The 27,926-nt window shown below is 45.0% G+C and overlaps 3 protein-coding genes and 1 pseudogene across 3 annotated transcripts; 2 read left to right on the top strand and 2 right to left on the bottom strand.

The window, feature by feature from the left end:
* Positions 1–2,336: 2,336 nt before the first annotated feature.
* Positions 2,337–3,558, bottom strand: LOC119364996 (vegetative cell wall protein gp1-like). The gene is made up of 2 exons (XM_037630571.1): positions 3,165–3,558; positions 2,337–3,073 (listed from the first exon to the last, which is right to left on the bottom strand). The coding sequence occupies exons 1-2, from the start codon at positions 3,420–3,422 to the stop codon at positions 2,672–2,674; spliced, it is 660 nt and encodes a 219-aa protein (XP_037486468.1). The 5' UTR covers positions 3,423–3,558; the 3' UTR covers positions 2,337–2,671.
* Positions 3,559–6,318: 2,760 nt separating this feature from the next.
* LOC119364997 (inositol phosphorylceramide glucuronosyltransferase 1-like) lies at positions 6,319–11,852 on the bottom strand. The gene is made up of 10 exons (XM_037630573.1): positions 11,531–11,852; positions 11,050–11,170; positions 10,632–10,817; positions 9,412–9,560; positions 8,899–9,006; positions 8,658–8,795; positions 8,414–8,554; positions 7,800–8,079; positions 7,592–7,715; positions 6,319–6,735 (listed from the first exon to the last, which is right to left on the bottom strand). The coding sequence occupies exons 1-10, from the start codon at positions 11,759–11,761 to the stop codon at positions 6,591–6,593; spliced, it is 1,623 nt and encodes a 540-aa protein (XP_037486470.1). The 5' UTR covers positions 11,762–11,852; the 3' UTR covers positions 6,319–6,590.
* A 209-nt stretch (positions 11,853–12,061) lies between these two features.
* LOC119364998 lies at positions 12,062–15,970 on the top strand (annotated as a pseudogene).
* A 1,072-nt stretch (positions 15,971–17,042) lies between these two features.
* LOC119368060 (leucine-rich repeat extensin-like protein 3) lies at positions 17,043–18,785 on the top strand. The gene is made up of 3 exons (XM_037633421.1): positions 17,043–17,493; positions 17,946–18,273; positions 18,364–18,785. The coding sequence occupies exons 1-3, from the start codon at positions 17,273–17,275 to the stop codon at positions 18,466–18,468; spliced, it is 654 nt and encodes a 217-aa protein (XP_037489318.1). The 5' UTR covers positions 17,043–17,272; the 3' UTR covers positions 18,469–18,785.
* The last annotated feature ends 9,141 nt before the right edge of the window (positions 18,786–27,926 follow it).

Consider the following 27,926-nt stretch of genomic DNA (forward strand, 5'->3'; position numbering starts at 1 on the left):
CTACATGGTCCATAGGAGAGAGTGGAGGCAGCCCAAAAGGGTGGACGCGCCCCCTTCCCATGGGGAGTCCGGATTGGACTAGGGGAGGGGGCGCCCCCCCTTTCCTTCTCCTCTTCCCTCTCCCTTCCCCCTTTCCCCCCTCCAGAAGAAGGAAAAAGAGGGGGGCCGAATCCTACTAGGAGTGAAGGGCTCGGGCGTTAACTTAAGTACTAAAGCTGCTGGAGCGGCTGCCTTCGTTGATTCCCGCTTTCCCAACAAATAATAAGACCCATAGCATGTGCACCAAGATGGTCTTTCTATCCTGAAAACGGGCGGCATCATCGTATGCTCGACATTAGTTGCCCTGGTGTATATCCCGGAGTACTCCTATGGCCGATCTGTCACCCATACATGAAGCACAATGTTGAACTCAGTAAGGATGATGGCCCCATCTTGCCAATCTTCCTGTAAGCATTGGTCTTGTCATGAGATATTTAAGTGGGTGAACTTTGGCAGGAGCAAAAAGATTGAACTAGCCCACGCATCTGCTCCCCTCTCAATCCACCAATAACTCCCATCTCCTAGCATCTCATTCCCCCAAAATAAATCCAATTGCGTTTTTCTTAGTTTAGAATATCAAAAGACACCCACAGCCCGGTCTTAGGTTCAGAGTCGCTTTGTGGGAACTTCAAGAGAGTCCTAGTAGGACTCCCCCCTCCTTGGTGTGACCCTTGTGGTCGGCCTCCTCCCCTCCTCCTTTATATACGGGGGCAGGGGGGCACCCCAAAGGACACCAATTGTTTAGCCGTGTGCGATGCCCCCCTCCACCGTTTACTCCTGCGGTCATACTGTCGTAGTGCTTAGGCGAAGCCTTGCGCGGATCACTTCACCAACACCGTCATCACACCATCGTGCTAACGGAACTCATCGACTCCTTCGTGCCTCTACTGGATCAAGAGTTCGAGGGACGTCATCGAGCTAAACGTGTGTAGAACTCGGAGGTGTCGTACGTTCGGTACTTGATCGGTTGATTTGAAAAGACGTTTGACTACATTAACCACGTTAAGTTAACGCTTCCGCTTTCGGTCTACGAGGGTACGTGGACACACTCTTCCCTCTTGTTGCTATGCATATCCTAGATAGATCTTGCGTGAGCGTAGAATTTTTTTTGAAATTGCATGCTACCTTTTCCAACAGTACTACTGCAAGCACCTGCAGTACTACTGCTCCCTTGAGCAGTACTACCGCATGCCACTGACACTTTTGCATTTGGCAGCCTTCATTTAGCAAAGACAAAGATAAACAGACGGTGCTCCATTGATGCAAAGGAAAGGTGGTGCAAAGGAACAGATGTGTACGTGTTAATTCCATCCTAACCTTTTCGAAACGGACCCCCTCTTAATAGTACGGCTTTCCTATGACTCAAATCCAGCAAAAAGAACCATAGAGAACAGCCGTCTTCGATAGGCTCCGAGGGGCACCGAATCGTCTTGTGCCTAGATATGAAATATCTGAAATGCTCAATGCACATGATTAGTCCGCAAATGTACTGTCATTAATCACCAAAACCACTTAGGAAGAAATATGCCCTTACATACGGTGCGGGTGGTATGTAGCTGTTTCCACGTGGTGTGTTCTCCTCACCTTCCTCAATCTCCTTCACCTAATCCCGTCTAATCTATACAATGGTGCTTCGATTTGAGATAAGCTCCACATGAAAAAGATGTACATCGACGTTGGGATTCTGTTCTCGTGATCTCTTCCTAATTTTTGTTACTGTTAATCTTCAAATTAGTGTTTATATTTGGCTTTTTAGATGTTTTTTTTGAATTAGTCACACCCAATCGACCGTCATAGATGAATAGATCTTTATCTCGTTACTATACTTTGTGTGTGTACGTGAAGGTGTTTTCTTCGTCCTCTCCCTCTCCCTCTCTCACATATCCTCTTTATTATCTACTTTGTCGGTCCACCATTTCATGATGATGTCTACATGAAGAAGATGTGGATCAACAAAGTGATTCCGCGAAACAACTTGTGGTTGGATGGTTAGAGGGACAGTGGTATCCCTAGCCCACCGGGGTTCAAGTTCTGGTGTGCGCTTTCAGTGAGAGGAGACGTTTCCGTCGACGACGAGGCGCCTACGGTGACTTCGTAAATCTCAAGATAATATGCCGGCTCAGTCTCTTAGAGGTGCTCATAGGAGTAGGATGTGCGTGCGTGCGTTCATAGAGGTGAGTGTATGCGTGTATGTATGAGTGCTTGCGTCTGTACTATCTTTCCCTACTAATAAAGCAAATAGTGCTTCTGGTGGTCCGTCGCTAGCGATTTTGCATAAAAGCCCCTCAGTTTATAAAAAATTAACCCGCAGTCCTATTTTAATGTGTTACTGCAGAAAACGGTTGGATTTTGCAAAAAGCCCCCTGCGTCCATTGCGTTCTCCGCCGCCGTTTATCCATTGCCGTACTCCACCGCCGGGCACGCCGCTTGCCGCTGACGCCCGCGAGCCGTCCTCCACCGCCTGGCACGCGCCTCCGCTTGCTGCCGGCGTCCACGCCGCCCGAGGCCAGGAATGGGGAGCGGCCTTGTGGCGGGCGTTCGAGGGCGCGACAGACAGGGAGTTGTGGAGTCGCCGAAGGCGGCCTTGGCCGGCACGGGGGTGAGCTCGCGGGCGCGCTTGCGCCAGGTGAGCCTAGCACGCAACTCCTCCCGCTGCTTGGCGAGGCGCCTTCGCGGGCCGAGGCGTCGCGGCGGAGGAGGACAAGGCGGCCGGCGTGCTCAGTTGGGGCGAGGCACGCGAGGAGGCGCGCTGCGGCGGGGCGGCTTCAGGCGTAGTGGCTGAGGCAGGACTGGGGTCTCGCCAGAAAGCCGGCTCGGTGCTGGTGGCCCACGGGCGAGGAGGAGGCCTGAATCGAGGCGACCTGGCGCGTCTCCTGCGCACGTACACGAGCAGGGATAGGACACGGAGTGCGACGGCGCTGCTGGTCTCCGGTGGTGCGGCGCGGCGACCTGGTGGCGGGGACGAGGCTGGGAACGCAGGGCCTCGCCGGATCTGGCGGAGAAGGCGATGAACGGAGCAGGGCGGCGGCGGGAGCTGCAAGGTCAAGGTGGGGAAATTTCAGAGAAGAGGCAGAGAGGGAGTAAAAGAGATAGAAGAAGAAGAGGGACGACAGAGGGAGGCGGACCCGGTGGAGCTCGTGCTCCGACGAGCTGCTGCTTGGCGTGGAGGAGGCCGGGACGGGCGCGGGGCTGCAGGAGCCGGCCGAGGAATGGCCGGAGGCGGGCGAAGCTCCGGTTGGCGGCGCCATGGCCAAGCTCGGGTGACGGCGGCTGGGACGCGGGGCTCCGGCAGGCGAGGATGGGATGGAACTGGGGCGGAGAGGTCTTGGGCGGCTGGATCGGAGCGAGGCCTGCACGCGGCGGCAGTTGGCGTTGATGGCCATGGCGGCTCCCTGTTGCAGCAGGACAGAGTGAGTGAGAGCCGCGTGAGAGTGAGAGCAACGCTCCGCAGCCTCTTCTCCCTCGTCCACGCTATTGCCATCGCCATTCTCTGTTCCATGTATTGCTTTGCTGCTTGTTGCTTGCTCCAGGAGTAGTACACCATTTTAAAGATGCAAGTGTCTGAATTCCAAAAAGTTCTTGTTTGCTCCATGTATTGCTTGCTGCAGATTTTGCTTCCTGCTTGCTATCTGAGAATGTCATGAACGCTTGGATTGCTAGGGGCAGTGTTATCTTCTAATGTGGAAACTGTTTTCTTTTCTCTATTTTACAAATATTATAGGGACAAAAGGAGTTTGTTTGAGAGTGTAGCGTTACCGATGATGCATGTTAAATCACTTAAATGCGTATATCCCGTTGCAACACACGGACATGTGTGCTATAGCACCAATGCATGAGCAGCGCGATGGCTGAGGCAACGATGCTCCACATAGGAGACCAGGGTTCGATCCCTGGTTCTCACGCTTTTTCTCTTTCTTTTTACCAAGCGCAGTAATGGGCCAGCCCATGTGCGGGTCGTGGCGCCCCCTGTTTTCTATATCTTTTTTTATTTCTATTTTGTTTTTTCCCTAAAAATAAATTTCGGATTGATGGCGCCCCCTATTTTTTATTTCTTTTTACTTTTTTATTTCTGTTTTGGTTTTTTATCTCAAAATTAATTTCGGATTTCCAAAATATCAAACAATTGCGAGTTCTGAAAAAAAGTAGGAAAATGGTAAACTGTTTGTGAATTTAAAAAATATTCTAAAAATCAAAAAATGTTCATGACTTAAAAAATTGCTCACAAATTATAAACAAATCACGATTTCTAATGATTTCATGAAATAAAAAATGTTCATGATTTTTTTAAATGAGCCAACATTCAAAGCATATTCAGGAATTTAAAAATCATGTCCATCAGCTTTTAGAAAATGTTCACAAAAATTAAAACACATCCGTAAATAATGAACAAAACTAATTGTAGGTTCCATAAAGGTTTTATTAGGAGATCTATATAGCTCGTTTTATGATTTTATTTAGTCCTTCGCGTTGGGTAAAAAAGGGTTTCCGTGTTTTGTACAACGCTGAACCCAACAAAATTGACATAACTTTCTAAGGGTTTGTTTTTGTAAGCTATATTAAAATGACTAAATGTCTATTTTGCTTCCATACACAGTTATGCTTATTTTCATATCACAATAGTGGTTATGGTAAACACCGCTACGCTAAGTCCAGACGAGACACTTTATTTATCAGTATAGCTCAGGCAGGGTCCGTCAATGCAGTTTGCTCAGCCACAAAATATTTTGTTGTGACGCCTTAAAAAATCAAGTCTTGATGAGCATCATATTGTTCGTTTTTGAAATTACATTTTAAAAGTGTCTTATCGCATCATGACATGATTTGTATATACTTTGTGAATTTGATTCATACTTTTTTATATCTACCACACATGTATAACTTGATAGTTTTTTTCCGTTGCAAGGCACGGGCATTTCCAAAAATGTTCGCTAAATCAAAAAAAGTTCGTCAAATTCAATAACTATTCCACCCAATTTCTAAATATTTTCATCGATTATAGAATGTTTGCCAGTTCAGGAAAATTGCTTAAAAATGTTCATAATTTTTAAAAAATGTTTGTAAATAGCAAAAAATATTCATAAATTGAAAAAATGTTCTTGATTGTAGAAAATGTTCAGAAATTTGTAATAGTATGTTGTTTGCGATTTCAAATATGTGCATGAGTTTAACAAATTGTTCATAATTTCAAAATGTTCATGATTTCGAGAAATTGAGAGAGATATTGTATCTCGGTGATGCAACGAAATGTGATCATGACCATTTGAAATTATGAATCTTTTTCTCCCGTTGCAATGCACGGGCCCTTTTGCTAGTCTTAAAAAAGAACAAAGTGATTCCATTCCGGCAATGGATTTCGAGTTTCCTTGGTGGTAACTCATCATTTTCATGTTCAAGTTTGAACTTATTTTAGACAAATTTCATCAAATTAATCACACACGGTCAGTTTCTTAAAATTTCCTCGTTGTTCCACATGATTCTCATGTTGTCAGTATTTATTTGAACGCTCGTAAATGAAATTGTTCAAGTGTGATGGTGTGAGTTAACACGTAAACAAGCAACTGAACGTTGCATCTTGGAAGCACATAAATACAACCAAACACCATGCTTGCGTTTCTGCGTCTTGAAGAAGAGGCGATGCGGGTAATCAAACAACTGCAAAACATGGCCCAGAACTCCTATCACCTAGAACAGGCTACACCAGGCCAGGTTCCCACGGAACCGAAAAATGATGCAAGCATCCAAACAGGCCCATACTGCCAACGTGCAGATTTCTCTGCAGGAACAACATGCCTGTTTGAACTTTTAGGCCTCCTTTGGTTTGAAGGAATTTTGTAGGAATTTCATAGGATAGGATTTTTATAGGAAAAATTTCTTTAGAGCCCTTTGGTTCGTAGGAATGAAATCCTATGCCTATGGAGGAATTCTTCCTATCCTCCACATTTCATAGAAAAATAAACATTAGTCTAGACTCAATGGAAAAAATCCTATGATGTGAATCAAAGGACATCCCTTTTTCTATTCCTACTCATAGGATTTGAGATGCATGTCATCTCATTTTCTATGACTTTCCTATTTCTATGATTTTCCTACCCTATGAACCAAAGGAGGCCTATCTGCTGGCGTTTTGCCGGTGCTTCAGAAAGAACAGAGGACGCATGCCCAAGTTAGTTTTGGAGATTTCAATACATATCGTTTTATTCTACATAAAACCAGAGCGTTGAAATAAATGAAACCGCGGTTACTATACGTAGTTCTCTGGCTAATACTAGCCCAGCACACTAGTAACACCAATTCAGTTCATGTTCCATAGTTCCAATACAGAACCGCCGATCATTGTACAACGAGCAAATGGCAGGAAGAGTTTTATAGACAAAAGGCTTTACACTTGCAGGCCTGCGAGCTGCATGTCAACTATTGGAACCTATGTACCTTTGATTTGGCATCAGCGTTACAAAAATGGAATATCTGTGCCAAAGGAACCACCGAAACTTCCTTGTGTAAAAATGTACAACAACATGAACTAAATCATCAATGACGTAGGTACAGACTTGCTACAAACACCAAAAACAAATTCTTCTAGTTCTCGACGCATTCCTATCTTTCTGGCCCTTGTGGAAGGCTGAGATAGCAAGATGCACCGAAGCATACGTCATAAAAGATGCCAGCAGAACACCGCCAGCAACCATCAACCCTAGCCTGACAAAGAAAAGAAGATGCACAGGGGCTGATCAGTTACTGGCAAGAGAAACACACACACAAGATGCCTTTCAGACAGTTTGTGAAATATAAAAATCTGCATTTCTACAGGAGTAAGTCAGAATCCTTAAATCACCACTACTTCGTATACACCTCAGAGAGCTACTACCCTCTACGAATGAAATAGAAAAGGTCTGTGCTATACCCCCAAGCTAATTATCTGGTCTAGGAAGTCCACACACACCCACAAGTCATAGCTCCCATACCAGCACCCCCTCCTATCCCCTCTCGGTGTAGTCCTCAATCCCAAGTTTCCAACAGTCCCCGTTCCCGTAGTCCTATGGAAATGCCGGGCATTCCCCATTTTTACGTATTCAAAATTGGTGGGGTGTCAGCTAATCTGCACCCGAGCTCATATGCTCCCGCATGAACAGTAAAATCGAAAAAAAATCGAAAAAATTCCAAATTTTTTTGAGAGAAACATTGACAAAAGTTCTAAGTGCCTGCAAAAATTCGTCACGAAATCACATTCCTAGAAGGCGTGGCAAAAAAAACAAAAATAGTACTCTGAAAAAGCTACTTTCAAACGCATTTTGAAGCACTGAATTTGTTTTTTTTGCCACGCCTTACAGGAATGTGATTTCATGATGAATTTTTGCAGGCACTTAGAACTTTTGTCAATGTTTCTCTCAAAAAAAAAAATTGGAATTTTTTGAATTTTTTTCGATTTTTTTTCGATTGTACTGTTCACGCGGGAGCATATGAGCTCGGGTGCAGAATGGACTTTTCGAGTTTCCCCCGCTTTTTCCTTCATATTAAATGCGAAAGAAAAGAGAGGGGCCAGTCAGTGTCTTACTTTGTAAATAATGCAGTTATACCCAAGATAGTTGGTGAAAATACAGTAATGACAGCTATGACAGCCATCCCTGCCCAGTAAAATGTCGCCTCCATGTCAAAGTCGGATATATTGCGCTGATGACCTGCAGAAGACCAAGCTGTTAGATACCTAAAATTTCTAGAGAAGAAAGATGAAACTTTGCAAGAAGTTATATAGTATAACATGCCTGTACTCATGTGATTCTCTGATGAATCAGAATTGCTATATCCCACATGAGTTGCACTGATACTTCCCCATCGATAGACAAAACGGAGATAGCCACCAAACAATAAGAAGAATGCCACGAAGGTCCACTCAAACATCAGTAGCAGACCTGTCCATGGCATAATTTGTCGTGGAATGATAGTGAAAGCAAAGGCAAGAGAGACACCAGCAGACATAAAACAGATTAGCACAGCAATCGCCCCAAAATAAGAAGGCAGCTTCAGATGTGGCCCGTTAGAGATCTGTGGCAGTGTTAAAGAACCATTAGGTAATATCACATGATCGTCAACACATTTCGGTAAGAAAAATAAACTAAGTAAGAAAATATAACTAGGATGGTAAATTCATATAGAACAATATATCATCTCCCCGGCCCAGTTTTGTGCAGGGTGAACGCTTTACCAATATTTCCAATATAAACATTATCTTATATTCTGGCCCAATAGTCAACGTTCAATAGAATGTATTACAAGTGCAAAATGCAGAAAGTACCTTGGTTCATGTTAGAATGAAAAAACCTACTTAACACATGCTACAAATTCAGAGGATATTTGCTGTTGAAGAGGAGTAACTAACTCTTTGATTTGAAGTCGAAAATGTAGATGATGAAACACCAACTGCTGAATAAGATGGAAGTGCCTCTTCAGACTTGTACTTATGACGGCCTCTTCTAGCGAACACACATAAAGACTGCACACTTGGAAAATCCTTATTGTTCTGTCAAAAACATCACCCATGATCGATCAAAAGTCAATAAATTCCTACAAGATATTATATCTACAAAGTTAAAAAAAACTAGCAGCATGAAATGTGATTTAACCTGAAAGCATGATTGGTAATAACCAAATAACAGCAGGCAGAAGGGAAGAATGAATAAAAATTTGACGACCAGCTGATCATGAGGGTTCCTTCCCCCACCGGTTCCCGGAAGAGATTCTTCAAGTTTTTGCCTAACATCCTGGAATCATACAGAGCATAAATTTATCACCAACATGCTACTAATTCACTTTCACAAAATATCAAATGTAAGTAAAAAATAGATAAATGAGCTGGAATTTTACCTGCCATATCTCCACAGGTTTTACAAGCCAAGCTGTCCACCAGTCCCAGGGTTTAAGGGGACCTAGTGTGTAGTGAATAACTCTAAGTTCCTTCTCATCAACCATCCACTACAACATAAATTAGATCATGAGTCCCAAACAAAGCATCATGCTCTATCAAACTTATGTAACTAACATCTAATGGGCACCCAAAAAAGGTTAGGTTTTGTACTTTTATGAGCACGAGACAACAAATAAGTATAAAAGTAAACACAGATATTGTCTTAGTGTGTGATATCGGTGACCTTCCATACATTCAAAAGACTAGAATAGTTGTGACTTGCATACCTTACTGGAATCTATTTCTTTGCAAGGACAAGGTTTACATAATATGGAATACTGTGTTGGCTGGCATTTTTTTTTACAGAGAACACAAGATGAGGCGCATGCAGTATCAAGTTTGCAACAAAGGTTCTAATTAGTCAGATAAATACTAATGTGTTAGGCATTATCAGTGCACACAAAGAATATTACCTTGTTGGCTAGCATGTAAAGACCAACATCAGCATTATACAAGGTAGAAAGGCGCTGTGTCTCCGGTTCAGGTGTTAAAGGTGAGTCTGGCTCATACACGCGGGAGTTAGCAAAATCAGCATAATACGAATTAAGAAAACCTTGATCCCCTGCATTGATTAATTCAGCACCCCGATTAAATACAGCACATAAAATCAACTACAATGCTAAATATAATCATCAAAGGGCCAAAATAACTTCCAACTGGGCATCATATATCTTCCCAAAATCATGGGCTAAGTTTCCTTAGACTATTTCGCACGATGATCATATTGCCCTCCTCTATCTTGAACATAACCAGCGAGGGAATAGGTTTTGATGTTGAGGGGGGTAGTGGTGTCCTCGACATTAAGCATGGTGGGGAATCATAAGAAGATGTGAGTACTCTACAAGCAGGTTCTGCAGCCACAAGCTGTTAACACCTGAGAGCATAGTTCAAAAAAGCGCTAGGCGTTAATTGTGCGTTTTGCCACCGCCTTGCGCTTTACTGACCAAAGCGCATGCTTATGCGCAGTTATGCACAGATTATGCGTAGTTATGCGCAATGCGTTTTGCCAACGCCTAGAGCCTAGCGCACTTAAGCGCTCGCTTAGGCGCGCCTTTTTTAACTATGCCTGAGAGTATTGATGGTGTGTATGAATTGCGAGTGGGGAATTTCTGCAGAGGATGGGATAGCTTGAGGATTGCCCTGGTGTTGCCATTGTAAACTAAAAAGAGGACCTGACGATGCATAAAAAAGACTAACAAATCATCACAAATGCTGGTCAAAACAGGCCAAGGAGAGCAGCAGGGCTGAAAATTTCAGGTGTGATTGAAAGGTGGTGGATGTGCAACTGTCTATTTATGAAATAACTTTTGTTTACATGCATTAACATGCCAAATCTATGAAAAGTAACACATTGAAGCGAATAATTATTTACTTTACATTTTGAAAGTGTGAGAGTAAAGTCTCTAAAAGCACTTACCAAGTTACCAGTATGAAAAAAAACATTTTTCTTATATAACTAGTCTCTTCCATTTAGGTAAATGCGACCAGTCTCAAGTTTATTGCACAAGGATTCTTTTATTATATGGACTAGCATGCACTGAAATTTAATAGATGTGAGCAAACTGTTCACAGCCAATCAACTTGTGTTCTCCAAACAATTGCCTGAATATAATAGGAAAAGAAGTGCATTGACCTCCAGTGTAGGAAGGCAACCGGTCTACTTGGCTAATCATATCCTTGAAAACAGTTTCAGATGGCTCCACAACCATCACTCCGGAATTCATTCTTTCAGAATGCTTCAAGTTCCCACAGAACTTCCCACACTTGAAAACATCCTCAATACTTTTTACAACTACAGTATCTGCATCAAGATAAACAACTGGGAGAACAGCAACCTTTTAGAATAGTAATACAAAAAAATGATACGAAAGAGATGACAGAAAAAAATACTTTAGAAGAAATAAAATTATGATTGTCATTTCGAAATAGATGGCCGTAGCCCTGCACATTCAGTTCAGAGTAGAGGTTGATAATACGATTATCATTTTGAAATAGACGGACTCGGTGATGGAAATAGAAGCAAAATCACTTAAATTATTATCGAAACATACCTTTTTTGTAGCTTGTCATGTTGAATATCTTTAACTTCGTGTAGACACCCCAAAACCTCGTTGGTCTCACTTGGTTAGGATTAGCCAATAAAGTTATACGCTTCACGATCCAACCATCAGCCTAGAATTTATCTAATGTTAGATCCAATACGGATTAGTTTGAAATATACACCGAAACTACTTTGCAGGTAAGACGATTGACAAATAATGTTCATTGTAGTGTGGCATCTTCTGAAGTGATTTCTTTTTTCAGGAATCTTCTGAACGAAAACGGATTAGAATGACAAAATTTTCATCCAGGTACACTGAGATCACAGTGAGCACCCCTAATAAACTCCTAAAGTAAGCAGCAACATCCTCCTTGCATCTCCATTTCAACCAGTTGATTCAACCCCAAACAACTCTGCGCCAAAGCTGCTACTTCACCGAAGCACACTTAATCTACCGCTGAATTTGTGGGCGTGAGTAGTATTCAGCAAACCTCGAGGAGCTGCCGCGAGTACTCGGAGACGCCGTCGGAGACGAGCACGACCATGTCGCGCCGCGTGCCGGTGTCGCGGATGGACTTGCCCAGGACGCGTACGCCGAGGACGAACTCGTCGCCGTAGAGCAGCGTGACGTATGCCTCCTCCGTCGCCGCGGCCGCGCCGGCGAGCAGCGCCGCCGCGACGAGGGCGGCCAGCAGGGGCAGCCTGGACGGCGGCGGTCCCATCGAGGCCCTGCCCGCGCGGGATCTCGCCACGGCGGCCTTCCAATCGGAGCTGCTCGGGATCGGGAGGTTGTCCAGTGCTATGGTGATCTTCTCATGGCGATGGAGATGTGTTCGGTCAAATGAGTTCGTCCAGTTTGGACTTGTCACGGCGGCTCGGTCGACGGTCGTCGAGGGAATGGGCCGTAGCGGGCCGCACCAGGCTCGGCCCCCGAGCCTACTCGGCCCGCTTTCGCCGCCGAAGCAGTTCACGGCCTCTTCTGAAGAAGAAAAACTCACACGTCGACACATGTGACAGAAGGAGTTGGAATCCCCGCCCTCTGCGACCGGCTAACCCACATCCCTTCCCCTGCCGCCTCGCCGCCGGCCGCCGGCCGCCGTCTCGGTCTAACCGACCGGCCCAAAAGGAGGCAGACGAGGCGAGTCCTCTTCGCGTCGCGCCCCCATGGACATACTCGTAAGCGCAGCAACCTTACCTCGCAGCCCTTTATCCCTACTCCCCGCGCGCCGCACCGCAGTTCCTCCCGGTTGAATTATCTCTTAGTTTTGCGCGCCAATCTTCCGCAGGATAGAATTCGCGGAGGCGGCGACAAGCCGGCCGTGATGGAGACGCCCCGGAGGCCGGAGTCGTGGGTAGAGATTTCAGAGTCCGTCTCGCGGCTCTGCAGCTTCGACGCCGGCGGGGGCGGCGGCGTATCTGTAAGCCTTCTACATTTTCCCTTGTGGTTACTAGTTTTCTATGAACTTTCAGGCTCGCATCATTTTTTTATCCTTCGTGTGCCGACCAGGATTACGCCCAAGTCCCAACATGAAACTAGGATGACAGTGAAAAATGTTGTTTTCAGTTAGAATCAGATTAGATTTCTCCCTCTAGCACCTGAAATTGGAGTGCCAAATATCTGAATTCCCTATCTATTGTTGCAAGGGGCTCATCACAAAATACATACTTGGCCAATATATTACTCCCTACATTCACAAATATAAGTTGTTTTGGATATTTCAATATGGACTGCATACGGACTGAAATGAGTGAACATACACACTAAAACGTGCCTGTATACATCCGATTCAGAAAGAAGTTAGAACATCTTATATTTGTGAACGGAGGGAGTAACTTCTTACTACCTCCGTACCAAAAATAAGACGTTTTTGTAGACTAAACTAGCCACAAAATCGTCTTATATATTGATACGGAGGAAGTATTTTTCAAGAAAGAATCAATCAGTTTGGCGATAGAGACCAACATATCAATTGTTAGATTGACTTAGTGTGAATAACAATGTGCCTGTTCGACTCATTGTCATTTCTAAACTTTAAAGCTGTTATTATGAGCCTACTGTAGTTTTAGTACTGCCCAGTTAAAAAATGAATCTTGGAGCTAACACAAATAAAGGTATAAACAATAACCACACTGCTAGATGCATCAGTTTGCACAATAGTACAGTAGCTAATTTGTAGCACTGCTTCATCTTTGCCCTGAGTGTTATTTTGGACAGAAAGTGTAGTACGGTTGTTTGGTGTGATTGTTTAACTGATGGGACATGTCACATATCATATGACCCTTTGTTCCAATGATACAAATGGACTATCAACCTTGCAAATTGTTGTTTGAGTTTGTTTACAGCAAGCAGCTTTTTCCCCTTCTAGGGAAATGTTTAATGCTTACCTAGATAACTAAAAATCTCAGTATGAGCAAGCATAATTCTGTAGTTAAAGTACTGGGATGTTACGTTCATGATAATTGTATAGTTCAGTGTAAATTCTCTGTTATCATATAAGTTATAGCTCCTATTTTCTTGTAGGTAAAACTTGTCCAGGATAACAGGATGGCACATGATAAGTTGGTTGATTCTTTCTTGAACAAGTTTTTTCCATCTGGTTATCCATACAGGTATGAGTTCCCGAATCGTTGACATTCTTGATACTCTGATGGACGACATTATTTGATGAGTTTTGCTCTTGCTCATGCAGTGTGAATGAGGGTTACCTAACATATACCAAATTCCGATCACTCCAGCATTTTTCTAGTGCTATGCTGCATGTGCTATCGACCCAGGTCAGTTCATCTGGTTGCTGTTATTCATTAGCAGCAATAAGAGTCGTCATTGGATAATGTGTGTCATTTCCATGAATTTTAGCCGCTTTCTAGATACTTATTTTTACCTACTTTGTTTGATGAGCAAACATGGTAGCTTCTACTGACGGCCCATGTGGGCTGCGGCTCAGTCTTTATTATTTGCTGCAGGTCTACGACCTACCCCTGCACAAGCAACGGCTGTAAGTTGGGTAAGCGTATGCTGACAGAGATGCTAAAGTTTCTAGCAGGTAGTACGATTGAAACATCTTGGCTGATTTTCTGTAACCATTTCAGATTCTAAAAGATGGAATGCAGCACGCAGGAAAGCTCATCTGTAGCGGCATGGGGGCAAGAATGGATTCAGAGCCAAAGAGTTGGAGGATATTTGGTGGGTAATCATCGTATTAACCGTGTTACCCATTTTCTGATATTTATGCTTGTTTGTGTTCTTCTACTGAAATTTTCTTTCTAAGCTGCATCACCGATGCCTCTTTCTTTTGGTGCCAGCTGATGTTCTCTATATTTTGGTACTGCCTTGGACTTCATTTCACCACTGTGTCCACAACTTTTTCTTGAAGTGGCAGGCTTGGGAAATTTTGCAAAGGTGCGAATTTAACTTGCATATGCTGCACTTCAAACGGCACATATATTGCAATACAATCTTCTGTTTGACATTGCGTGTTTAATTTGTCGAGGACTTACTCAAAGATAAAACGACTGTCCTCTGCGCCTGAAGGTTATATGAAATGACTGTAGATTATAGGACGTTGCCAAAATGAACATATTTGTCCAGATTTTCTGCCTGAAAACTGAGGTGCCATCACAGTGATATCTTATTGCTTGTCATTGTAGGGAATGGCTGTAGTTGCTGCCAGAGCGACAAGGCTACCAATATATTCATCTTTTGCGAAAGAAGGTAACCTTAGTGACTTGTTTGCTAAAGGGGAAGCCATCTCGACACTTTTCAATGTTATGGGGATAGGAGCTGGCATTGGATTATCATCTACAGTATGTTCAACGACTCAAGGAAAGGTACATATTTGCAATAATACACTTGTTAAGTTACTCTGTTTCATTTTATCAGGCAAGTAACAAAGTAAAAAATGTGATTACATGAATTAGATTAGAATGGCCATTACTTTGAGAATGAGGACGACCATCAGAATCCGGAACTTATTATTATGTTTAGAACTTTCTGTTTGGTACAAGCTTCTAATTGCTATTATCAAATTTCTTTCAGCTAATCATAGGCCCGTTGCTTTCTGCTGTGCATATATGGGGAGTGGTGCAAGAGATGAGAGCAACTCCTATAAACACACTTAATCCACAAAGAACAGCCATGGTGGTGACTGATTTTATCAAGGTTTCATACGTTTGACCTCTAACTGTAGGTGCTTCCTGTTTTCCGGATTACTACAATAATAATTTCGTTTCTTACTCTGCAGAGCGGAAAGGTTTCAAGCCCAGCTGAGCTAAGATACAGAGAAGATCTTCTGTTCCCTAACCGGTTGATAGAAGAAGCAGGAAGCGTGAAAGTTGGGCAACCACTTCGTAGGGTTTTGAGCCCACGGCGTGTCGAAGAGCTGAGGTCTACTTTCCCAAACGAGAAGTTTTTACTCACCCAAAAAAGCGACAAGGCGTACATGGTTCTTGAGCAGAGCGCAACCGGGGAGGATGCGCTGAGGGGGTGGCTGGTCGCTGCCTTCGCTTCGGATATGGAGAGATCAGGCGCTGGACCACGTGACACAGTCCTAAATGACGCCTATCAGAAGATGGAGAGCGTGTTCCCCATGTTCGTTTCCGAAGTCAAGAGCAGGGGCTGGTACACAGGCCAGTTCTTGGATGGAAATCATAGTCGGATAGCATACACGAAATCTGAATGACTGCATATGCTGGAGCAAGAGCAGGGCCAGCCCCATGGAGGCGTCGCCTCCCGCCTGCAGTCTCAAAGTTGCAGGGCTGGACGGATCAATTTTGTTTCACATCACGTTTTTTTGCAGCATAACTTTTTTTGGGTCTGTCGTCAGTCGTAGGATCGCCATTCTATGTGCCTTCAGTTCCGTGTATGTATGACAGAAATGAGTGGATCCTTTGTCTTCATAGCTTACTGAATCATGCACGAAATGGAAAACCAACACGATGCTGGTACCTGAAAGGAGGCTGCATCTGTTTGACTATGGGCTGCCGTATGGTTTGACTACGTGCTTATCGTGCGAGTGATGGGATGGAACCGCGGCATCTCGATTCGGAACTGCCGCATCTTAGTCAAGATGCTGCCGTAGTGGATGACATAATCACGCGATCACTGGACTAGTCCACGGCGAAGCCATCTGTATTCTGTACCAGTACTAGGTTTCGCTACCCTATCAGAGTAGGGTGACATATAGTCACCACGAGTTGAACTGTCCTGCGATCGAGTTAACTTCCAAGTTTGAGTGAACCACGTCGTCGACTCTTCGTCTTCCAGAGCGCGACGGGCCAACGCCGGCGGCTCCCTCTCAGAGTTCTCGCGGAACAAGCCAGACCGAAGGGTGCTATTCAGCGTGCGTGACCGGTCGACGGCTGAGCTGCGCGGAGCAGTAAAAAATTATCTACCGAAAGGCGATCGAAATTACCGTGGATTGTATGCTCTGCTAAATCCAATTTTACGGTCGCGCGCTGAGTTTCGGGCGCAAAAACGGACGAAGGCACGTACGCACGCATGTTCTGGCTGAAACCATCAACGACTGCGATGGGCCGAGAGAGGATATTGGACGAGGAAAAACGTCAGGCCCGCAAAGGCAAAGAGTCTATGCTCAGACCAATCATAGCTTTTTCTCTGGCCTAACGCCCCAATGCAGAGAACTTCAGCAAGAACTTCGGGTCCAACTCAGCAAAAATTCCTACGTGGCATTGATTAAATGAAGAGAGAGAGTTTTGGAGGAACTTAGGCTGGTTGTAATGGGTAGTATCATATACTAGTATCATGCATATGATACTAGTGTATGATACTACCTCCGTAATGCATAGTATCATATATTAGTATCATGTAGTACTTTATTTATTGCCATGCATGACATAAAGTAGCATAGCATTTAATATGATATGGTATCATGATATGATACTACACCCTCTCTTTCTTCATTTAATGCTATGACATCTCATCAAAATTGCTTAGTTGGCATGCATGATAATAGCTATGATACTACCATTACGACCAGCCTTAGCTAGTTCCGGTAACATAGCACTGCATACGAGAAAAAAATAATGCTAATCGATCCTGTGTGCGGGCGGCCGGACGCATCGCGAAGCAACCAAGAAAATCCCCACCCGTGTGACTTTCTCTTCCTCCACGACTGGGCCTCATCCTTCTCCCTCCCTGCCGCCTTGGAGGCGCCCCGCACTCCGTCTTGCCGGCCGGCGGCGGCTCTGGCAGGCGGCGCAAAGCCACCAGATTCATGGCCAATTCCGGTGCCCGTAAGGACGCCGCGCAAGTCCGGCCATCTGCCACCTCGCCGCCGCAGCAGCACTCCCCAGGCGCCACAGCAAGCTCGTTCGCCAGCCGCTCTCCACAGCTTCTCTTCTACCCCGGCGCCCCGACAAGATCCTCGGCCAGCCCCTCGACACCGCCACACCTGTACCCGCCTCTCATGGAATCCTCCTCAGCCAACCCTACATGGTATAAAATTCCTGCTTTAATTCAATCTTTGGCAATTACAATTTCTGTAGCTCGAGTATGCAGCATTATGTAATTCTATTTGGGTTATAGAGCAGCATTAGGTAATTGTAATTTCTATAGCTCGAGTACCTGATTCAGCATGTGTGCGTGTTGAAGCAGAGAGACTCTGAAGTCTTAGCCTTAATTTCTGTAGCATTAGACCATTGCAATTCTTCAGGTTTTTGCTTGCTGAATCGGATTTCGTTGTGGACGTAGCAGGATATGCAAGTCCCCCGTGATGTATGTCTGTGTGCTTATTGTGCAAACGGTTTACTACTATATCAGACACTTGAACTTGGATGTGCTTCGCTTGTTTGTTTGTACTTTTTTCTTGCAATGATTAGAACAGACAAAAGTTTCTAATAGCAAGCTTTGGACAATGCTTCTTAATTCTGATATTTACACTATAACAGGAGGCCGATGTATACCTCTGCACCTGAAGGTCCGCTAAGTTTTGGACAAATACCGCCCATGAATCCTTACAGTTTTCAACCTCAGCCAATGCACCATCATGAACAAGGATACCAAAATATGGAGAATTTGCACTTTGTTGGTGCTTCCCCACATGATCCCTTTTCAACACCACCGCCACCACCGCACTCTAATGTTTCATCTCAGTCTGCTCCCACCAAAGTTGATTCAAAGAAAAAGAAAAGGAAGGTCAAGAGTGTAGATGCCGACGAATCGGGAGCAAGGACCGCATATCGTCTACCCTATACACCCGAGGAACATGAGAGACTGGTAAGGATATTCGTTGCTCAAATCCGTTTAGTGTGCATATAATTTCTTGTTTGTTGTTGGCCTCAACTGAATTAATTGTGAACAATGTAGGCAGGTGCTTGGCTGGAGTGTTCACTCAATCCCATTGATGGGAACAGAAAGAAGTCTGAGCAGTTTTGGGATGACATTGCTGCTCTATACAGCAGCAGCCGCTAGCGACACTAGCTAGACAATTGATTCTGTCTGATGATGCGTACGTACACAAAGGAGCAAGCAGGCAGACTATCACCAGCCTTTCCAACATTTAACTATGTGGGAAAAAATCAAGGATGATTCAAAATGGCTAGCCTCTTATAAAAACATGATGGCAAAAAAGGAAACATGACAGAGATGTTAGAGTTCGTGATCGTCCAACGCATAAGGCTCTTAAAAATGATTTGATTGAGCATATATGGAGAAAGTTTGGGCGTGAATAGATTATATCCAAGTCTTGATCGATGTATTGCTAAATATGTTCTATATATTTCAATAATATAATATTATACTTTATTATTTGTTATGATCCAAATTTGTGTTCTTTTATTTATCCATAAGTATCGGAAAACACACGTTTTGTTGGTACATGCCACATATAGATCATAAAGTTGAAGTACTACTATAGATCCCACGAAAGCAATAAATAAACCCTCTAAATTACCACCCACTGTGGAGGTAGTAACATAGAGTAGTAACATGCTTACGTGGCATGTATGTTACTACTCTATGTTACTCCCCATTGGGGCCAGCCCAGTACTTCCTACTTGACGATCACTAGTATCACTAGAGAATTGATGGTGGATTGACCCTGGCTGAAGTCTGGTCTTGGCACGGAACGAATAATCTGGAAATTTATTCAGTCTAGCAAGTGGGTGGTAAAGCACCATGTGTTTACATTTAGGCGTTCAAAGGGTAGAGTTTTTTCTTTTTCGGGAACAAAGGGCAGATATCAGAGAAAGCAAGGCTGGTATTTTGGAACCAAATGGCAACTGGCAGCCTTCACGCCGTTCGTGTGCTGCAAGTGCATCGATCACGTGTAATTAAACCCCGTGGACGAGGGTTAGAAATGCCGTACGCAGCGGTGTGTTGTAAGAACCTGCGCGTGACGTCGAGAACTCCGCATGCAGTTCATACGAACTGAGCTACGGAACACATGGTGGATTTCGATCTTTCCAGATCTAACGGTTCATCATCAACTGTCCGGATCGAATGGAACGGCGACCGCCCGGCGGCGTCTTGCGATCCAGCTGGAATTGTGACAACATTGGCCCAGCAAAGGGGTAAAGTAGTATACTTGTTTCCCTGAGATGAGATGCAGAAAAGGAGATACTGAAGGCAACACGAGTCTGAACATCAAGAAAGGGGAATGAAGGAACGGGTAAAGTGTCGGCACGACCGCGAGCCGCACGATCCAGAAAGATATTCGGGATAAAATCAGGGCATGGATCCTGCCGGGTTAATTTATCCTTTCTCGTAGGAGTACTGCCTTGGTCCTCCGCTGTTGTTGCTGCTGTAGCGCTACGTGGACACGTGAACGGACCCAGACTGCTGCCGGCAGGTTGGTGCAGCGCAGATTGATTGTCTGTCATATCCATTTGTCCATTTATTACTCGCTCCAGGACGAAAGCGATAAAAAGCATCCCGCATGGGGGGAATACGGACGCCCCTCCCCCCGCCAATTCTTTACTCGTAGGCCTGGCTTTTCGTATTAGGGCATGGCCAATGCTCCAGCATGGACTAGTGCCCCAGCTGCCACGTCTGTCTTAACAAGCCCAACTCAAGGAAAGGTGTTGCCTGCAGACCAAAGGTGATGCTTGCAGAAGAGCCAGCCTCCTCATGTGAAAAGCAAAGAGAGAGAAGAGAAAAGAGGAGTATGCATGAAAAAAGCAAGAGAAGACCCGGTGTGCTTGACGTAGGAAAGAAACAGAGTCACTGCAAAATCTGGACCACAGACTAGTGCCTCCATTGCCCAGAATATTGTAAGACGGTGGTTTCATTCCTTCAGGCTTGCGTGGATTCGTTGGGGCATACGCATGGTGATGCCTTCACTGTACATGCCCTTATTGGTCCATGCACGACACGAAATCCACGTCCGGAGGAGAAGGCCGGGAAAGGCGCGTGGATTTTTCACATTTGGAACGGGGCCAAAGAGGATACGAGAGGGTGAAAAAGGAGGGGAAAACCGCGGCCGTCTCGTCCGTGACGAAGGCGTGGCGACGAGGCGACGTAATGAAACGTGCAGGCTCCACCGCAGGGCGCAGCGCGGGACGGAAGGACCGACGGAGAGAGGGATGCCGGAAACGGGCTGCACCCTGCACGGTGCGTCCGGACGCGCGCACGCTACGCACGTGCGGCCGTCGCTGTTCGGGTGTCCCCCGAGGGAAACCACACGCCCGGTTCCTTCGTCCTCGCCTCCAAGTTTACTTTTGGTTTGTTCGGTAGTGGGTCACAGTAACAGTCAAGGAGAAATACATGAATTAATCGATCACGCGGCTATCATCTCATATATAAATATACGACCAGTGGCCCGTGCTTCTCTGGTCAAACCGTGGTAAAAGAAAATCGGATATATGGATTTGCCGCACACAAGTAGTGCCTCTGAGAATTGTGTAATCGTTTTCATATGGGACTTTTGGTCAGAAAATTGAACAACCCACGTTAGCAGAGTATGTTTGCGTGTCAAAAGAAGCCGAGGTGAAAAATAGGATATCGTCTAACCGCGCCATCCTCGGCGAGGCCAAGCCCAAGACCAGGTCGTGGGCTGGGACGATACGAGGACATCAGGAATGGTTGACATGCCCAGGCTGTGTGGGGGTCGCACGCCGAAGATGATGGGGGTTTATGACGATGGCGGCTCCAACAGGCCGAGGCGGCGCACAGTAGCGCACCGGCCACGAGTGGCCAGAGCCAATGTTTCGGTCGGCAGTGGTGGACGGCGTAGAATGCCACTGTCCATTAGATGTGGTCAAACGGTGAAGAAAATAAGTTACCCATGGGGAGAAAAAAAATCTCCAATGGACTGTCAAATAATCGGCCCCCAAAACGAACGATTCAGCATATTTTAATGAGGCCCTACTTTGAGCAATGATCAAAGGTACCCCGCACACAGAAAAATAATAGCGAAAGGACCCAAGGAAGGAGGGACCAACGATGATGCAGTTAAACTTTGGCCACGAACGATCATAAGTTTCTCGAATATTCCACAAGATATACCACCCGGTTTCATCTTCACAAAGATCACCACCGGCTGGCCAATTGAACTGATATTGACTGTGCTCGACATATACTCTGGAAAAAGTTGCACAAAGCACCATTCCTAAAGGAAATCACACATCACACGTCTGATAGAGCACGTGCTATGGCTTCGGTGTGCCCCGTAGGCCGTAGCTATCCTCGTTCAATCATCACGTAGCCCTGATCTTGATGTACAATAGAGGATTAAGTACATGTCAATCTGGCACATGACATCTAAGTTAAAGACCGGACCCGAGTGAGGGAGGAATGGAGGATGAAGTCCAGCCACGAGGAGCGTTGATAATTCTGCCTCGTTCCGCGATGGCGACGGCCCGGCCATACGTCCGCTTGGGACGGACAGCGGCAGGCGTCTCCATCACCAGTCTGTGTATATCAGCAAGGGACGTACGCTACTTATAAAAAATTAAGCCGCGTACTTAGTGCAGCGAAAACTAATCGGAACGATGATCATGCCCTGCGAGCGAGTTAGTGCTGACTGACGAGACGACGGGTTCATAATGTGGAGGCACGGCGTGACGTCGACGACGATCGATGGCGATTTGTCTGAGAGCTGCGTGCGCCTTTTTCTTCTCGTTTGCTCTTCTTCTTTTGATCTCCCTCCATGCTCTTGTTTCTCGTCGCGCGTGCCTGCGGAATATCCGTTTGTTTGCCTCGATGCTCTTGTTCGTTCGTTCGTTCGGCTGCTATACGATATCGACTTTGAATTGCTTTCACGGCGAGGATCCAGAGGATTGACAGCAGTCCAGGCAGCAGCAGCAGCTGTAAATGTCATCCAAGTTTTTGTGCTATCTATCGCAAGTACAGAATTTTAGCCTTGTCAGGGTTTTAGCTGCGTCGGTGGTAGCAAAAGTTAAACCCGTCTCCACTTAGCTTTTGTTTTGATAATCAGATTCTCTGGAGATATTGACTCTCTTTGGTGATCGATCTTGCTTTAGTTGGTAAGCGCAAACCACAAAGCGGTAGCATAGTCGGTCGTTCAGAACGCTGAAATGCGATTCCAACAAAAAGGGGTCATTTATAAGTAGCCACAAACAAACAAGCAGAGACATGGCTGGCAGTGCATGCATGCATGCAAGAGGAAGGCACATCACAGATTCACAGGGCCCCTGTCGCCGGCCGCAAACCATTTCGTTCTCCGCAGCGACTAGCAGCTGCAGCACGTACGTCGTATGAACAAATCTAACACGCACCGAGCGACCACGGCCGACTGGCTTGACACAAACCGACTGCAACTTGCGCCTGATGTACCCTATATATTCCTATCCTATACACACACGCAGCTGCTAGCTTGCGTACGTTCGGACCGGCCAACAAAAGCGGCCGCCACCTTTGGGATCGACGGGGCCCGCGTGCGAACGAAGGTTGACCGTTTGACCATTTCTGCGTGCATGCGCTTCGGCATTTGGTCAATCCGTTGACGCACATGCGGCCTGGTAAAGACGTTGCTCCGTTTGTGTACCTCGTCGCTGGTTCCAAACCTTTCCCGGGCCCCAGCAATGCAGTGGCATGCAAAACACGCATGCGTCGTACGTACAAGTACCTTCGCCGGCCCCGGCCGTGTGCGTGCGTGCGGCTTTCAGAAAAGCCGTGTCAATAATAACACACACCGCCCGGTTCGTCCCCGTCTGCGATCTCGCACGCCAAGTTTCTGCTTCATCAGCTCGATGGATGGACCCACGGCGTGTCACACATGCAGTGTATAATTAACACCGTCCAGTTCATTTCTAGCTTACCGTTGTCAGAGGGACTGAGGGTGGCTTGGTGGAAAAGTCAGCATACCGAAATCCTTCCATGCTATCACCGCTTGTTTATAACCGTAAAATAAAAAAGAGAAAAGAACAAGTTTTTTTGGGGCGAAATAGAAAAGAATAAGTTCCCCGCAAGGAGAAAGAATAAGTGATCTATTTTTGCGCGATGAAAGAATAAGTACGTTGCTCTCCAACCAGTTCGTTCACATGTGGGCAACGCGGTCTAGTTTGCTGGCATCACACACAGTTGGATCGACTGGCCAGAAAGTGGTACGGTACACCATCAAGCAGCTAGCTAGACGCGTCACGGAAATACCGGCAATCCAACTAAAGCACCTTTACCCCCAAAAACAAATACATATAGCCAGAAAGCGGCAGAGAATGAAAATATAATAATATACACATCATTAGTTTATATGTATCTACATGGACCACATTATAAGGTGGCCTTAATCATCCACTCAAAAAAAGCCCTAATCAAACTTGGGCTGAAAAATGTAGAGTAGAATTGAGCGCGCCGCCCTGCGTGACTAATTATGTAATGAACGATTGTAAGACTATTGTTATTTAATCAATATATGGGTGGAGTTTTCAAAAAAAAAAAAAGAATTGAGGGCGCCGCCGGCTATCGCTCGCTGGTCACCGCGACGTGCGACGGTCGTCGTTGGGAGTGAAGTGCTCGGATTGGATACGTACGCCGGCTGGCTGGCTGAGACGAAGCTGTCGGGAGAAGGAGCGAGCCTGATTTGTCCTGACCACGTCCCCCTCATGCTTCCAACCTGACTAGTTTTCCCGGGGACAAGTTGCTTACGTGATCTTTCGCAAAAAAAAAAAAAGTTGCTTACGTGATCGACATGCTGACATGCTTTAAATAGGTTAGCTAGTGACCTCTACTGGCCAGATGCGTTGGACTTGCTCCTCCGTCTGTCCCGCGCTGGCTGCGATTGCGAATGCTTCTTGCTCTGTCCATCTTTCTTTGTCAATTTTCTAGTATTCGTCGTATTAGCACGGGTCGATCCTCTCGCCGATTCGCAGCCCTTCAGATTTGCATGTATTCAACCGTACAACTTGGATCCATCAACCGTGTCTTAATAATCAGCCAAAATCAGAAAACTGCGGGACACAATTTGAATAGATGTCCATCTTTTGATCATTTGAATTTTGAAGGCCACTGGTCGACCATCTTTTGGATCTTCTCTTTTCTTGTGACAAATGCTATACCGTGACACGAGGAGCTCAAGATAGGGTCAGCTCGGGAAGGAGATTACGCAGTGCCATCTTTTCCTCTTCATCACCAATGTTGGATTCCACAGGTCAAGAGGCACGCAAATGTAGCATGTGCTGTGTTGCACAATTTTTGACCATTTTAGCAATGGTGAAACATAACTGGCTCGGTCCATTCGGTCATGTCATTGACTCGAAGGTTTTCCTAACTTAATGTCTGGTTCTTTTATACACTATTAATTTCTTTAAAGCAAATGAACTAGGATGGGTGAATAGACCGACAAACCCGACCCACTTGCATCTCTATCCAGTTGTCTCCGAGAACGTGCTGGTATTTATGTGCCCCGTGATGTTGAGAGCATTATCATGGATGTGCATTTCGGTGATCATGGTTGTACAATTGTGCAACCATCACACATGAGTAGCCGCCAATGAAGAAATAGTCATTACAGACAAAGGTTATGAATCGAGCCTCTAGACCATGCCAACTAGAGCGATAGTTATCACATAAGAGGAGGATTGGAAGAGCATGTCGAGAGCAATGGAAAATGGAAGGAAGGAGAATAAGAAAGAAGGAAGCATATTTTGTGAAAATATGGTTTGGGACATGGTTCCAAGCGAGGATTGAATCTGCAACACTCATTTCTCTATGATTGGCGATGTATCGGTACTGTAAGACATGTATAATTTGGGCCAACTTCTTAGAATGTTAGTATTTAGGATTGTATGATACACGACAGTTAATGCAGTGGGCCCACACGTTTGGAAAACAGAACACCCATCCCAGTTTTATCGGTTAGTTAGACAACGACACTCCGCTCACCCCACGTGAATTTTTTTCGCACCCCATCTCCAGCCAACAGCTCCTCTACTCTCATACACCCTCTCTCTTTGTTTTCACCCCTCTCATCCATCTCCCCTCATGCACTCATCAATGTCACAATCAAGTCCCTCTACTCCTCTAGCTCTTCCGGGGAACGATCTCGCTTTACTCCCCAAATCCAATGTCCCAAATGCAATGATGGATACGTTATGTGGTTTGTTTCAGGCACAATTCTTAGTGTTAGATTTAACTTTAGGGCTTAACAAAATTAGGATCCGCTTCTCTAGATTAGAACACTAATACATGTGTCAAAATCATGAGAACTTATAGGTGCTCGATGAAATCTCATGCCCATTCAATTCAGACACCGTGTAGCCCATGGCTACACCTTGCGGTCACCAGCAATAGGTAGATGGTTAGGCAAGATGGGCAGGAGCAACGCGATGTAGTTGGTAGCAGCAGCAGCGCTGCCGGCACTACCCTATGGTGGTCGACGGTGGTAGAGGCTTTCTGATCCCCTGTAGAACACTTTTAGGGTTGTTAGTTAGGATTTTAGGGTTAGCCCGTACGTGTGTCACTTTTTCCCAAGGGCCACAACCTCCTCTTTTATATACGGTGCTTAGGGGACAAGGACCACAACCAATCGTGGGTTTGTGTGCACCGCATCAATGCACAAACATGAGGAGATGAGACTTTGTCTCGCCTGTTTTTCTCTCTTGGTTCTTAAAACTATGAGATCAATTCCAACATTTAATAAATGGGGGCAATTTCAATTACAGGTGTGAGCTGCAAGGGTATTTTGTTCTACGATGCTCTTTATTGTATCATGTAAGCACATGAATCTCGAAGTCTCATGCATGTTCATCTGATTCTCTTATAATCTCAATCTAGGTGGGAGGTACTAATTGTGATCTGCGTTGGGATTTCCCCGAAGAGGAGAGGATGATGCAGTATAGTAGAGATAAGTATTTCCTTTAGTTATGAAACCAAGGTTATCAATCCAGTAGGAGAACCAAGCAACACTATGTAAACAACACTTGCACACAAACAATAAATACTTGCAGCCCAACGCGTAGAGGGGTCATCAATCCTTCAACGGTTACGAGCAAGATTAAATTGTATAGGTTTTGATAGATAGATCTAACTAAAACACAAAATAAAAAAGTAAAGGAAAATTTCAGCAAGGTATTTTTGGTTTGAATACGATAGGAAATAGACCCCGGGGCCATAGTTTTCACTAGAGGCTTCTCTCGAGAAAATATCATACAGTGGGTAGAAAAATTACTATTGGGCAATTGACAGAAAAGCAAATAATTATGATGATATCCAAGGCGATGATCATGTATATAGGCATCACGTCCGAGATTACTAGACCAAAATGATTCTACATCTACTACTATTACTCCACACATCGACCACTATCCAGCATCGATCTAGTGTATTAAGTTCATGAAAGAACGGAGTAATGCCTTAAGCAAGATGACATGATGTACGCAAGATAAACTCATGTATGAAATAAATCTCATCTTGTTACCCTTAATAGCAATGATACATGTGTATCATGTCTCTTTCTGTCACTGAGATTGAGCACTGCAAGATTGAACCCATCACAAAGCACCACTTCCCATGGCAAGAAAAATCAATCTAGTTGGCCAAACCAAACCAATAAATCGAAGATAAAATATGAGGCTATAATAATCATGCATAAAAGAGTTCAGAGAAAACTCAAACAATTTCATGGATAGATCTGATGATAAACTCACAATTCATCGGATCCCAACAAACACACCGCAAAAAGTCATTGCATCAAATAGATCTCCAAGAACACCGAGGAGAACATTGTATTGAATATCAAAAAGAGAGAAGAAGCCATCTAGCTACTAACTACAGACACATAGGTCCGTGGTAAACTACTCACGCATCAGAGGAGGGGCAGCAAGGATGATGAAGAACCCCTCCGTAATCGTTACACCCTCCGGCGGAGTGCCGAAAAAGGCCTCTAGATTGGATCTCGTGGTTCTGGAACTTGCGGTGGTGGAAAAAGTATTTCATGAACTTCCCTATAGGTTTTGATATTTTAGGGTATTTGTAGAGGCAGAGGTAGGTCAGACGGAGGCTTGTGGGACCCACTACCACTAGGGCGCACCAGAGGCCCCTAGCGCGCCCTGGTGCTTAGCCACTGCTTCATCTTCTCGTGGCCTCCAGAATCTTCCAGGGTCTCTTATCACCAGCAAAAATCTCTAAAAAGTTTCGTGGCATTTGGACTTTGTTTGGTATTGATATTCTGCATAGTTAAAAACAAGCAAAAAATGACAACTGGCACTAGGCACTAAGTTAGTAGGTTAGCCCAAAAAATGATATAAAGTTGTTTGTAAATGTATATAAAACACTGAAGATTGATAATATAATAGCATGGAACAATCAAAAATTATAGATACGTTGGAGACGTATCAGTATCCCCAAGCTTAATTCCTCCTCGTCCTCGAGTAGGTAAACAACAAAAACATAATTTTTGATGTGGAATGCTACCTAACATATTCATCATATATTCTTTTCTTTGTATCATGGACATTTGTGTTGGGGAACGT

Source organism: Triticum dicoccoides, chromosome 2B (assembly GCF_002162155.2).
Source record: "Triticum dicoccoides isolate Atlit2015 ecotype Zavitan chromosome 2B, WEW_v2.0, whole genome shotgun sequence".
Lineage (NCBI taxonomy): Eukaryota > Viridiplantae > Streptophyta > Magnoliopsida > Poales > Poaceae > Triticum > Triticum dicoccoides.

Excerpts from the sequence above, each read along its gene's own strand:
- LOC119364996 (XM_037630571.1), bottom strand. The coding sequence starts at position 3,422 with ATGGCCATCAACGCCAACTGCCGCCGCGTGCAGGCCTCGCTCCGATCC. Across the intron at positions 3,074-3,164 it reads CGGAGCACGAGCTCCACCGG|CTCCCGCCGCCGCCCTGCTC; the intron begins GTCCGCCTCCCT and ends TTGACCTTGCAG.
- LOC119364997 (XM_037630573.1), bottom strand. The coding sequence starts at position 11,761 with ATGGGACCGCCGCCGTCCAGGCTGCCCCTGCTGGCCGCCCTCGTCGCG. Across the intron at positions 8,796-8,898 it reads AACCTGTGGAGATATGGCAG|GATGTTAGGCAAAAACTTGA; the intron begins GTAAAATTCCAG and ends GTATGATTCCAG. Across the intron at positions 8,555-8,657 it reads ATTACCAATCATGCTTTCAG|AACAATAAGGATTTTCCAAG; the intron begins GTTAAATCACAT and ends TGTTTTTGACAG.
- LOC119368060 (XM_037633421.1), top strand. The coding sequence starts at position 17,273 with ATGGCCAATTCCGGTGCCCGTAAGGACGCCGCGCAAGTCCGGCCATCT. Across the intron at positions 17,494-17,945 it reads TCCTCAGCCAACCCTACATG|GAGGCCGATGTATACCTCTG; the intron begins GTATAAAATTCC and ends ACACTATAACAG. Across the intron at positions 18,274-18,363 it reads CCGAGGAACATGAGAGACTG|GCAGGTGCTTGGCTGGAGTG; the intron begins GTAAGGATATTC and ends TGAACAATGTAG.